General features: G+C 46.9%; 1 protein-coding gene across 1 annotated transcript in view; it reads right to left on the bottom strand.

Moving 5' to 3' along the window:
• Positions 1-491: 491 nt before the first annotated feature.
• GLG1 (golgi glycoprotein 1) overlaps positions 492-14,083 on the bottom strand; it is a 146,933-nt gene continuing 133,341 nt past the window's right edge. Inside the window, exons 20-26 of the mRNA XM_040633580.1 lie at positions 12,638-12,761; positions 11,802-11,944; positions 11,509-11,610; positions 10,248-10,355; positions 8,601-8,721; positions 7,887-7,993; positions 492-5,554 (exon numbers count right to left, since the gene is read on the bottom strand). Coding sequence (XP_040489514.1) covers positions 5,387-5,554; positions 7,887-7,993; positions 8,601-8,721; positions 10,248-10,355; positions 11,509-11,610; positions 11,802-11,944; positions 12,638-12,761 — 873 coding nt within the window. The 3' untranslated portion in view covers positions 492-5,386. The remainder of the gene's footprint in view (positions 5,555-7,886; positions 7,994-8,600; positions 8,722-10,247; positions 10,356-11,508; positions 11,611-11,801; positions 11,945-12,637; positions 12,762-14,083) is intronic.

The following is a 14,083-nucleotide window of genomic DNA, read 5'->3' on the forward strand; positions in this document are numbered from 1 at the left end:
TAACAGTGGAGGAGGCAAAAGGCTCAGGAAGGGTGTCAAAGAGGTCACTGGCCCTGGGACTGGGCTATTGGGATGGGGAGGCAAGGGCTGACCAATAGGAACCTGGTGGGGCACAGAGAAGAAATACAGCCTAGTTCTGGCCCCAGTGGGAAGGTGGCCACTAGACACTGGGGCCATCCACATGTGCCTTCCGTAAGGAGAAGGAGCCAGAGGCTGTGCCTTAAACACATCCCTCAAGTGAATAATTCCCAACACCTCAGCCTGAGAGTCAGAAAACCTTGGATCTGGCCTCCAGCTCTTCTCTAAAGGTCCTATGTCCTACTCTGCTTGACCTCCTCAGCCGAGGAGACAAAGGACACCAGCAAGTCCAGCGGCGAGTCAGCACGAAGTTCAGTCAGCGTGCACAGCTGCGCGGCCGCTCCTGGCAGAGCAGGTTCTGGGGCGGGGGTGAGGGGGGGGGTCCTCCCAGTCACCAGAGAAGATTTCACGAGTAAAAACCTGCAAACTCTTTATTAAATTCTCCCATTTCATCTGTACAGAAAAAAATGCACATTATGTTCAGGATCTCGGTAACATCTCAAAATTACACAGCATGAACATGTAAAAACAAGGAACTGCCGGGATTTTATACATAGAAAGAAAAATCATTTACAAAAGAGGCTTGTTAATTTTACTTTTTCTCTTTCTTAAAAAAAAAAAAATTCAAGGCCTAAGATCTCACACAGCATCTGCTGTTCAGTCTGTTTTCCTGCTTGGACTGACCTGGGCATGCCGAGCCGGGAGGAGCTGCTCAGGAAGCCTGCTGGGGGCTCGGCTCTGCCGCGGCCGCTCCAGCCCACGTGCCGCAGCCTGCCCTGGGGGCCTGCTCCTGCCTCCCCGGCTCTGGCATAGGGCCTGCTGGGCTCTGGGGTCCAGGTATTGATTCCATGATGGGGGAAGGCAAAAACAGAATATAGAGGCACTATCTGAATTTTCTCCTTGCCTAGGGAGGTTTCTCTACTGCCTGTATCCCAACATTCCCACCAGTGTGTGGCGACAAATCTTGGGAAGGCAGAAGGACAGGAAACCATCATTAGGATCCTGTCACCACCAGCCGAAGCAGAGACAGTCCCACCTTGTGCTCCGGATGACAAACAGTCCCTGGGTCTCCATAGTGACCTCACTAGATGGCTCAGGGAAGCTGGTCACTCTGAAGAGTCAGTCTGGTTTTGTATAACTTGTCTGTCGTCTGAGGTCGGGGCAGGAAGGGGGCCTCGCCTTTGAACTCGACTGCCCTAACATGTGACCCTGGTCCTAATGGAGAGGAGGACCAAAAGGAGAGTACGAGAGAGATGGCCGACCAAAGACAGATGAGAGAGGCAGACAGTAAGAAAGATAGAGGCAAGCCAGAACATCAGGTCTGGCCCCACGGCCCTTGGGAATCGGAGACCAGAGGAGAAGAGGTGAAGAGAGAGAGGAGTCCCTGAAGGCCCAGGAGAAACTCAGGGCACTGGAGTGCTGCACTTGATAAAGCGATGCAGGTGCCGCCCAAATGGTGAGAAATAAAAGGGATCTTTCAGGTTTCTCAAATTCCGAAGAATGTGAAATACAAATACTATACACCTAAATGACACAATTCAAAAAGCCCTCTTCTTTTTGTTCTATGGCAAAATTTAGGTTGAACGTGTCAGGCTGGGTTGACTGGCGTCGTGGCCTCTGTTATTGGCTCACTTAACCTAAGCTGTACTCCGAGTGTGGGTAGTTTTTGGTGGGGGAGGGGAAGAAACAGGAAACGAAAGGTTTTTCTCAGAACTTGAGACCAGCTAAGTAAGGAGACCCCCTGAAGCAATCCACCTCTCCCTGGGTGACTCACTACAGTGGGGGTCTTTGGGAGAGAAGCTATACCACAGCCTGGAGGTGGGGAGGATGGGAGACATTTCCAGAAGTCACACGTGAGAGTGAATCTTCTCTTGGGAAAATAGAGGGAAATCAGCACATAAGTTCGTTTCTACTTTGATGATATATAAACGGATAATACAGACCTCTTTACTATTGGATTCTTTTATTACATGACTTCGGGAAATGGGAGGATGTGAAATCTGATCATTCTGTCACCTCTTCTGGGAAAGCAGAATGCCCCCCCCCCCGAAGAGCTGCTCACTCTCCCCCAGAAAAGGAAGTGCAGGATATGAGACAGCAGAGGCCTGCAGAGAATTCAAGCCAATGCCTGCTGAGTACCAGAATCCCCTGGCTTCCAAGGATGGGCTGGCTCCGAACAAGCTGACTGGACCCACAGAACTGGGAGTGGCAGCCAGAGGGTCTTCAGGGAATGCAGAGGAGGAAGGCTTTCCTGCTGGAGTGAACCTGAGCCTTCACTCTGCCCCCAGCTCAGCACATCTTGCTAGCGGACTTTTCTTGGGACAGCAGCAAGAGTAGAGGGAGGCCAGGGATGCACCAGGGTAAAGGTCTCACTTCCAGAGCTACCCTTCTGTGAGAGAAACTCAGAGAGAACAGATGCAGACAGCCTGCCTGCATTTCTGATTTCCTGTACCGCAGGGCCTCCAGCCTAGGACAGTAACCTCCCGGCGGCTCTCGAGCATCATGGAGCACACTAAGTAGGACTCCCGGAGACACCAGAGTGAGCTGACAAGGCCAGATGAGTTACCTGGCTACTGTAATTTTCAGCAAGTGCCTGAAGCCTTGACCTTGGAACCCCCCACCCCTTACCGTTTGCTTGTTATTGTCCATGGGCTAGACACTAGAAGAGATAAGGACAAGGTCCATCATCGGCTCCTCCGCTAGGGCCATGGTTTCCTCTTCTTGACTAACTCTTGACTAGCTGATTTAACCACAACTGACCCATAAGGCCAGTAATCCATGAGGCCCAGAACCTGTGTGGTTCCACCAAAGGAGGGACAGAATGGATACAGTTGAGCTGCAGGTTCCGATGGTGCGGGGCTCCATGGAGGTAGAAAACTGCTCAGGACACTACCTGGGACTCTCAAGAACCGGTCACCTGAAACTATTCCAAGCAGGATGGTGAAATGTTTTCTAGCAACAAGCAACTGAAAATACTGGCAGAATTATCCGTTTTATTCTATTTCTAAGGATGACAAATGTTTCAAGAATCAAACTCCTTTTCAAGCTTCCAGATTTGCTGCAGACAACTAAGACAAACCCAAAATGTCAAGACACATTAAACTATGGAGATGTTTTACATACACTGGGAGGGAGAACGTACAGATGGAAAGCGGCATCCGCACACTCACCAAATGGTGAATGTTTATTCTATCCTGTAAACCATGCCAGACACGTCGGTGAGGGCCTACGTTTAGATGACATCCCCAGCTCTCATTCCCAAGCTCCCACAGCCCGGGTGGGGACTCCTGGAGGTGGACCATCTGGACCAGCCCAATTCAGTCCCACAATGGTGATAGTAGGGTGCTGTTGCCCGGACTCCAAGAGTTTCAAGTTTTATGAGACTGAAGAATCCCAGGACAGGTGCTGAGAATCAGGAAGACCCTAAGAGCAGGACTGAGGGCACCAAGCAGCTTAGCAGCTTCCCCTGGTGACTTGAAGCACCCTAGGCAGGGGGATAGAGGTGGCTCCTGGACCTCACTGCCTCCAGGAAGGGTAGCAACAAGCAAAAGAAGAAAACCACAGTATTCAAATATATGTCAGTCAGATTAGACAAGGAGTAATTTGAATCAACTGATCCACACACTGACCCACTTCATATCAAACACATTTCAGGGGAGACAAATGTTGCGTAGGTCCTGCAGCCCATGTGGACGGTGGCAAAGGAGGGGCAGGGCAAGGAAGGGTGCCATGGTCTATGTGGACAGTTTTAGGCACATGATTTATAATACTCTGTGGACGTCTAACAGGTTAATAAAATATATATTATATAAATATATCTCCTACTGTACACGCCGCCCTCTTGTGCAGCCACCATAACTCCATGCCCCAAACTCAAACCAAGGTGTGCCTGGTTGCACCCTGAGGCCTACACCCCTCCCCTTGATACTCCAAACCTGTCATCCCACACTGGAGGGACGAGGGAGGACGGCCAGGAAGACTGCTTCCATAAAGCTCAGATTCTGGAAAGACTGATGAATCATCAAAGTACAACGTTTAGTCAATGCCGACTACAGTGGATGTACGCAGCAAATGGACAGAAAGGAAAAAAAAACCCACAGAGAATAGGCTCCATCTTTTAACATAGTAACTTTCCAAGTCCTCTCCACAAAGAGGTATAAGGGAACTTGTCTGGGAAGGTGGCCTTGAGCCCACACAAGGGTCAGGTTGGATGGCCAATCAGACCCTGAGACCACACTAAATCTTTACAAGCCACCGTCTCTGACCTGCATTGTTGCCTGAAACATAAAGCAAAGTGAACCAACCCCTGCCCCTCCTTCCTGGCCTGAGCTCCCTCCCATGCTGTAGTCACTGCCTCCCGGCAGGCCTTCTAAAATAACAGCTATCCCCCAGGAGGGTCAATCCAAACGTGACGGAGTCCTGTGCTAGCCTGGAGGAGGAAGATGCCTGGGATCCTGCTCCTTGGGACTCAGGGTCCAGCCTCTCGGTGCAGATCAAGTGACTGACCAGCTTCACATCCTTCTGATCTCCTCCCCAACCCATTTGCCCTTGGCCTATGGAAGCTCATACTTGCTTTACTTCACTGAAATGAGGAGATCATAGAAATACTCATGGCCTTGGGGTCTTGACCAGCAGCGGCTCTATTAAGGTGGGAACTGGAAGGCATCACTGTTTCAGCAGAAGAAAACAAGACCCAAAGCAGGCTGGTTAGTGGTTTCCCACTCCTCGGTGAAGTCCACGGCCCCCACATGGTCCAAAGGTACTTTTGAGAAATGAGCAAGACATCCCAGTAATAGCATATTGGGTGGTGTGTTTTCCCCTAAAGTCCTGCCTTCATTTTACAGTCACACAGAAGAAATAACCCCATTGCCCAAATCAAGCCTGGAGGAGATGTGTTACTATATACATTTTTTTCTTTCTTTAAAAATTTCTTTTTTTTCTTTTTTTCTTTTTGGTTTTTTAAAAAAAAAATCATTTGAGTTGCAGGTCAGGTAAGTTGGTTCTGGAAGTACTGGTAGTTCCATTGGTATGAGAGAGACTTGTCTACGGGCAGGTAAACCCAAATTTGCCAATACAGGCAATAACCAAAGCGGCCAGCTGCTGCTGCTGCACAAAATGGTTGAGGAGGAGAAGGGCACCACGGACACGGGCGAAGTCGGAGACGGGACAATGCAGAGGACACCTGCTGCTGCTCTAACACGGGTGTTGGTGTCACCTCTGAGAAGAACGAGGTGAGCGGGTACACTATACAGGAGGGCTGTACAAACTGGGCACTGGACAGGGAGTTCCTCTGGTGGTCAAGGTGGCTCTACCTGTCCTTGAGCTCTCGTGTTACTCGCTTGGTGATACGTCCACACATCAGGCCAATCAGGAACAATATACAGATGCTCCCACTGATCACAGAGAGAATGTAGTTCTTTGATGGAGATGTCATCACTTGCATGGCGAGGTCAGAGAAGCCATCTGCTGGGGCCACCTGGAACGACACAGCGCAGCATCGGCCCCTGAGAGAGAAGTGGGCTGGGGTGGTGCCAGCTCTAACTTGCCCCCCTCAATTCTTTTTTTTTTTTTTTAAAGATTTTATTTATTTATTTGACAGAGATAGAGACAGCTAGTGAGAGAGGGAACACAAGCAGGGGGAGTGGGAGAGAAAGAAGCAGGCTCATAGCGGAAGAGCCTGATGTGGGGCTCGATCCCACAACGCTGGGATCACGCCCTGAGCCGAAGGCAGACGCTTAACCGCTGTGCCACCCAGGCGCCCCCGCCCCCCTCAATTCTTAGTTTAGTTTATGCCATTTCTTTTGGAAAAAGAGGACAAGGGACAAGAAAATCAATGAGCTACAATTCCTTTTCCTGATCATAATATGGTGCATATCTACTGCACGAAATGAGAAAATACAGACAAAGAGGTGGAGTCTCATACCATCCATTGTGGTGATCACCACCACTAACCTGGCAGCGGCCCTCACCCTGAGGACCTAACCGTGGGTGGGGCCCTGGCAGAGTGCTCCACATGGTTTTGCTTTTTTTCCAACAAGGCTCCACACATGGCGTGGAACCCATGGTGGGGCTTGAACTCATGATCCTGAGATCAAGACCCGAGCTGAGATCAAGAGTTGGACGGTATACCGACTGAGCCACCCAGGTGCCCCACTGACAGGTTTTTAATCATTTATTCCTTATACCAATCCTTGAAAGTAGATTTTACTACTCCCACGTTATAGCTGAAGACACAGAGGCCCAAAGGGTGGAAGGTGGTTACTTGCACAATATCACAGGTTCTTATATATTCGGATTTATTTTCAAAAACGCAGACTAGTCAAGACTGTGTTGGATGCTGGTTCTCTATCTTGACTTCTTTTCACTCACCATTAAATCACGAGCGCTGCCCCCAGCAGAAACACTGTGCAAACATGACTCAGGCCGACTGAACAAACCACACCACTCTCACAGTCACGGACTTGCAGTCTAGCCAGTTTCCACCCTGTTTTCCTCTCGGCTTTCTTGAATGGACCTCTCTCTTGCAGCCCGCGAGAGCAGAATCAGGGCTCAAAGGCTCCTGAGGTGCACAGGGATAGGGACCTGCTCTTTTGGGTCTCACCTTAGCCAGGGTGCCTGAGAGGGTCTGCCTGGAGCTGTCTGGCTACGTCTATCTGCTTCTCTGCTCACCCCATAGACGCAGAGCAGAGAGGTTTTGGATGCATGTAGTCTCAGTGCTGACATTCGCCGACACAAAACAAGCACTGGAGTCTCCACAGCGTTGCTCAGCGAGTGACCGGTGGGGGCAGTGAGCAAGAAAGAGGCTGACCTGGCACCTCTCTGCTGCCTCATTTAGCCAAGGGCTTCCAAGCCAACTATGTCCACTTGGAAGAAGGGGTGAGGGGCATGCTTGCTACTGGGACAGCTATGATCCTTTCCCTTCATTCTTCCCTTACATCTAAATGTGAAGACTTTTCGTGGTCCTTCCTGTTTGCCTTGACCTTTCATGTGGCTGACAGGAGGAAGTGGTCAAGAAAGCGGGGGCAGTTCTCATGATCATTCTGTTAATCCAAGGCAACTGGGAATGTCCGTCCTGGTGTGGGGTGATACCAAGAGCATGAATCTAGAAACCGGACTTTCTCACTGAGGGACCTTGGCCAAGTCACGGCTTCCCGCCACCGAAAAGTGAGGAAATAATCACTCATCCCATTGGGTTCAAGGTTCAAGTGAGTTAATATGGCCATCAGTGTGTTTTATACACCACAAAGCAATGTATACATGAGAAGAACTGTTATTCTTCTTACTGAGGCTGAATCTGTATAGGAAAAATCTCCCCCAGCCGCAGTCTGCCTGGGTACCACACATATTCACCAGTGTCCTGATGTCTCCCTGCCCTATTATTTCCCTGCTTCAGGCTAGCCGAGGGCCAGGGCTAGTCTCACATACGTATGCTCCTCCCAAACATGTGTCAAATCAGAAAACCAAGCTTTAAGACAGCAGTGGCCAGCCTGCTTGCCTTCCCATGGGTACGATGTCTGGGTTCTCTCTGTATGGCTGGCTTCAGTCCCATCCTTTGGGTGACTCGCTTTTCCATGGTGGACTACGGGCAACGAGGAGAAAGCGCTGGCCCTGGCAAAGCCTGCAGACACAGCCCAGTGCAGAAGCAGATCATGGCTGCAGGCTCAGGGAAGCCGGGGAGGCTTCAAGGACACTGACGGACTTTTCAAATACTCTCACTGCCGGTCTCTCAACAAGGACAAGAAGACCGGTGGAGTATCTGGGGAACTGACAGAGAGATGGCCATTTCAGCAGATTCTCTTGGTCATTACCTTTGCAGCGTAACTCCACATTTCAATCCGGTCATTGAGGCGTTTTTTGCACTCGGGTTGTAACCTCACCCGCTTATCCTCCAGGGCCTCCATGAGGCAGGACATTTCTGTGAAAGAAAAGGGATAAGAAGAGTCTGAAACTGCCCAGAACAGAAATTTCTATAAGGTTGGGAAGAAGGGGACTTCACCACCAGAGAATTCAGATTTATAGGCTCTACAAAGTTAAATCTGTTCTCGGAAACTTGACCCTAGATTTCACATGAAGAAGAATGATACTGAACTTCCAAGGCCAGCTGCCCAGAGCCTCTTAAAACCTTTCTCATCTTTATTGGGCAATTTTGGCTTGGAAACAACTTTCTACCAGCCCAGGACCCGCCCAGTATGGCCACTGGGAAAGCTGATAGAGCTGCTCTAGTTTGGGCAAGGGGGAAGAGGGCCATGATGATGACTAAGTTTTGCTTCTCTGATAAGTAACTCAACCTTCCCTTTTCATCAGATCCGTACCTCTGGTCACGGCCAGGTCAGTTCAAACCCGCAGGATTATTCTGCCACAAAAAATTCATTCTGCCACAAAAGCCTAGTCCCAGCATCAACCAGGCCCCCAGAGGATATTGTCTGTGGCTGAGCTGCAGCTACAGAACAGAGCAGCTGCAAGTGCTCTCAGAGGGAGTCTGAGACAGAGTTCAGAGAGGGTCAGAGTGAACAGTGACTTACGACGCCCTCGGCCAGGGGTAATGGCTGCACAGTGGTGTTTAATGTCCAGGGCACATGCTGTATGAAGGACTGGGTCCACAAAGATGTCCGCTTTGCTTTCCTTCAGCATGTTTAACACTTCCTAGGAAGGGAAAATCATCGCAGAGAGAGCTTTCATAGAGGAAATGCATCAGATCTGTTATCTGCAAATACTTTATATACAAACAAAAAAGTCAAGGAGGGAAGGTTGAGGGTTAACAACAGAACTTGTTGAGATAGGGGCAGTGCGGTGACAATGCAAAGAATGTATAGATTTTTAGCAGCTGATTAATTCCATAAATACATGTGGAGACCTAGTGTAAGCAAAGCTGTGTGCTAAGTAAAGTGGGGGGTTATAAAATCAGATATGGGTTTTGGCAGTCTGGTATGCCATATTATTAAATACTAAGTGTTAGTATTTATACTGGGATAATATAGCTATTTTCTTACTTTAAGAAGACTAAAAAATGTAAAACCTGAAAATCAGAGTAATATGCTATCTTAAAATTCCCAAAAAACGGTCAACATTTACAAAATGTTTCACTTTACCTCCATTATCCTCAAAAGAAAAAAAGACGGAGAGAGCGTAAATTTTACCGCAAGAACAATTCTGAGTTTAAAGATGTTCCGAACAAGAGGAACATAAACATGATGGAACTGAAATCAGCTCTGCAGTCTCTCCATTTATATACGATGAAAAATACAAGGTAAAGACAGGCCAGAAATGCTTTTTTTTCCTTTTAATTAAATTTATTTACTTTAGAGAGAGAGAGTGAGCAAGAGACTCTCAAGCAGACTCTGTGCTGAGCCTGACGTGGGGCTCAATCCCACGATCCCGAGATCATGACCTGAGCTGAAACCAAGAAGCAGATGCTCAACCGTGTCACCGAGGTGCCCCCGGAAATGCTTTCTTAAATAAAAATAGTTTGCTTTCAATGGAAAGACTACAGTCCTTGTAAAACAAGAATTACAAAAACAAGAAAACAAAAACCAAAGTTCAAATATTGTTCAAAAAGTCCTCCTAAAAGTTAAACAGGATCATTTGATGACGAAGCAGTCCAAGGAAAATATCTGGATTTAGCTTTCCGCCAACTCTCAGACTGTGTGCAATCGGAAGCATTTCAGCAGATGAAAAGATCTGTGTACAATAGTCACAGTGACTCAACAATGACATCACTGAAATACTTTTCAAGAAAAGAAAAAGCTTTTTAAAAAAGATCAAATAGATCATCTCAGTTGCAATTCTGCAAGATAATGTATGCTTAACAGTCATATTCTGTGAACTTCGTTTTTATGTGCTATTTCTGAAATGATTTTAATGGAGGCAGTATATGTACTGATATGCTGGACTTGACATTTTGCTCTCGGCAGTGTACTCACAGTGCCCCTCAATAATGGCCCGGTCATGGGGTGAGACATATTCACAAATAATTAGCACATGTGAAAGAATACTTAAGTTACAGGTGATTAATTGTCAAGAACCCAATTAAGGTTTCCTAAGAGAGGACAGTGTATAATTCTGGGGAGGAAGGTTTAGATGTTATCACTGAGATGTCAGAGCACAGCACTGGAAGGAAAAAGAAAAAGGAGTGAAAACAGGCAGGGGAAAGGGCAGTTGGTGGTGGTTACCTTCTTGCAGGTGTCCGTCTTGATTTTGAGCAGGTTAACTTTGAGGCACTCCTCTACCTGACCCGTCTGCTCTTGGGCTGCTGCTTCTTCAGCACACAGATTGGAGATCTGCTCAGGAGACACACGAAACACAAGGCCATCTCTACTCTCACCAGGAACCTCGTCTCTGCAGCCTGTAGATTTGGTGATCCTCCCACACAGGGCCACACGTCCTCTCAAACAGTTTCCTGATGGACTTCACTCCCCTCCCTCCTGTACAAGCTGCCAGGCCCCATTCTCCTTCACAAGGACCAGCACACAGAGTCGAAAGTCAGTCAGTGTACCCATCTTTATGCTGTCAACCCTGAGATCTGATCAGACGGTCCCAAGACTGGTCACAAAGAAGGCTATCCTTTATGACACAGGAGGAAGGTGATATAGCCAAGTGAAATACCAAAAGCAAATGCTTTACAAAGGTTCAGGGTCAACCCAGACTCACAACTTGGCAACACACACACACACACACACACACACACAAAGGGGTCCTAAAACAGAGTCCACACCAAAGATTAAAAACTTAGCCTCCTTTAGGCAGCTTTATGAGTAAGCTTCTTTTAAAAACCTTTAGCTATGATCCCCTAAAATTGACATATGCTGAACAAAGTTCTCCACATGGCCTTTTCTAGCTAGGAAGTCAAATGATTTCCAAGGAGAGGCATTTCTTTAGTGCTATTATAGGAGCGCTTTATCTTTCTGGCAAGCCTTAGGGTATTCTAGGTTACCATCAGAATAAAGAGAAGGGAAGAACAAACTATACAGAGACAAATATAATAAAAGAATACCCTAGTACAACAGAGAAATACGGAACCAACAATGTATCGTGACAGGACCAGGGCCAAGTCTAATTCAGTGTCACAGGGAACCAGAAACTCAAACGATGGAGAATCCAGAAAATGGGCCTTCAACTATGCTGGATTCAAGGCTGAAGAGAAAGAGAATACTTTTCTCCAATAAACATTTTCTTTTTTTTTTTTTTTGAAAGATTTTATTTATTTATTAGAGACAGAGACAGCCAGCGAGAGAGGGAACACAAGCAGGGGGAGTGGGAGAGGAAGAAGCAGGCTCACAGCGGAGGAGCCTGACGTGGGGCTCAATCCCGTAACGCCGGGATCACGCCCTGAGCCGAAGGCAGACGTCCAACCGTTGTGCCACCCAGGCACCCCTCCAATAAACATTTACCTGATCAGCTCTGATCATAACCAGCTTCGTACCCAAAACCTACCTCATCTGAGCAGTGCAGCTGGAGCTGAGGATCTAGTCGATAATCCAGAGCAGACTCCTGGATAATAATCCGGATCTGGTCTTCGCAGTCTGAAGACAGCCGCTACATGTGACAAAGGGAGACTTAATCAGCCCGTCAGACAATTTCAGCTTTTTATTAGGCCCCTGATTTGGGAAGGTATTAAAAAATGTCTTGGGAAAGTAGGAGCAAGCTAGGGACTTCCGAAGAAAAAACTACCAGGAGTCGAGGGGCCTCTACAAACACACCTCTGTGAAGAGTCCAAGCCAATTTACCTGATCAGCATATCTCAGCTTGAGGCAAGAGATGACTTGACCTTCCAGCTCTGAATCATCTTTGGCCTTAGTCAGGATACCATGGCAGAATTTAGGAATGTCAGCTTTACAGGCTTTCCTTAACACAGGATTTAAGCGGTAATCTAGAGAGGAAATTCATAAGTACGTGATAAAATATTCCACATGGATTCACAAACATTAGAGATCTACCTTTCAAAAGGGGGCATATTATGTCAATGACCACAAATAAACCACTGATTTGTTTATTTGCTAAACATTTACTGAGCTCTCACTGTGCTGTTTTCAATCAGCAGTAGAATTTAATGAAAGAGCAGGGGTGGAGACAGAGACCCCAGGACTTCTACTTTGTAGCAGCTCTGCGGGCTCTGCCGGTACCAGTATTCTTAGCAGTTGTCATGAAGACCAAGCAGCCATAGCCAGCCTTCCCCATAACCGACACTTTGGAAAACACTGAGAATACCTGACTCATCTTACGCACTATGTTGCAAGGTCTTGCAACTCATAGCCGAAATTTCTCTGTTCTAAAAGACATTACCCACATATTCTACTACATGCAGGAAGTTTTGTTAAATCTCTAGACTTTTCAAAGAACTCCAGCCCTGACTCCTTCTGTCTCCTCTCTCCTACGACTTCCATTCTGTTCTCCCAGATACTCTTTGAAGAAAGAATAAATCATTTTGCTTACTGTATCCAGACTATTCCCTTAAAACCCACGGACAACAAAACACCTATAGTTTAATGAGGCAGGTATATGCCAGCTCAGTTCCACTGAAGCCACACTCAGTGGGACCAGGAAAGCCAGGACACGATATTACCTGTGTTCTGGGTGATCTGGCGCTTGGTTATCATCTGTTTGCATTTGGGATCCATCAATTCACTGTTTTTATTTTGCTTCAAGCACTGCAACATGGTTTTGGAATCTGCCTCCGGACAGAACCTCTGCAAGAAACAAAGTTTTACAAAAGTAGTTATCCAAATACGGCAATTAACACCAGCCATATCACTCCTTCTTCTACTGGTGTGCTAATGACAGAATCGGCTTGAAGATACCACTCGGTACAAGAGAACGGCTAAGTGTGAACACGCGCCCAGCCTCAACTTCCCTTCTTCATCTGTTCCCTACTGTATCGCTCACAGTTCTACTACCCTGTTTCCTATTTTGCACAGGACTGACTTTGTACCTACATGGCTGTGTTACATTGTATAACATCTCCTGAGCTCAAATATTATTTAAGTATGAACATAACGCCATACCAGGTGGCCAGGTAGCCCTCAAGCCATATCTACCCAATTGGGAAACTTAAAAATTACCCACCGAACAATGTGAACAGGAATGTAGGGGAAGGACCGGTTTAGTTCATCTTTTAACTATGGGGGCTATAACCCTACCAAAGTCTATGCAGCTAGCCTCTGCACACTTGTTAGAGTTCTTGAAGACAGAGAGATCCATTTTGGACTAGCAATAAATTCCATCTCTATGTGCTAATCAACAGTCCATCTGCTAATTACAGTCTACTGATACCTTAATATAGGCTGCTAATGTGGGTTGCTGATTGATTTGTATAAAAGTCATCAAAATCTTATAAAACTCCCTCAAATCAGGGTCTGACATTTCTGCTTTTACACAGGACTCAAATCTACCAGGCCCAGCTAAAGACACTTCTAACTTTCACAATTTTCTTTGGTATCTGAGAGAGTAAAGAGTACCATTTTATTTTAAATAGTATTTTATTTTTTAAGTAAATTATAATAAAGCATTTTGTTTTGTTTTATTATATTTTAAATAAGGCATTAGAACTTTAAATTTCATCTCTTTATACATGTGGATAGATCCAGGAAGTGGTATCTAGGTTCTCAAGTCAGCCCTGCTGTGGAGAACGCTCACTGCAGAAGTATATGAAACGAAAGAACTTGTAGAACAGGAAAGCTTTTGACTGCAGTAGGCGGATGATCAGGACACTTGGTGGTGCCTCTTTCAGTATATGTACAACTAACCACCCTCAGAGACTAGTCATGTATTTACTGGGTATCTGTTCACTTGTGCCTTAGGTCAAGGTGAGCTCAGTTAGCTTAGCTCAGTGGTTCTCAAACTTGAGCCGGCATCAGAATCACCTGGAAGGCTCTGCTCCCAGAGATTCTGGTTCAGAAGATGGGGGGGTGGCCCCAAGCACTTATCAGTTCCCAGCTGATGCTGAGGGACCATGCTATGAGAACCATTGTCTCATTTGTATAAAAGAGGATGAATGGAAAGATTACACAAA

Source organism: Ursus maritimus, unplaced genomic scaffold (genome assembly GCF_017311325.1).
Source record: "Ursus maritimus isolate PB19 unplaced genomic scaffold, ASM1731132v1 scaffold_19, whole genome shotgun sequence".
NCBI lineage: Eukaryota > Metazoa > Chordata > Mammalia > Carnivora > Ursidae > Ursus > Ursus maritimus.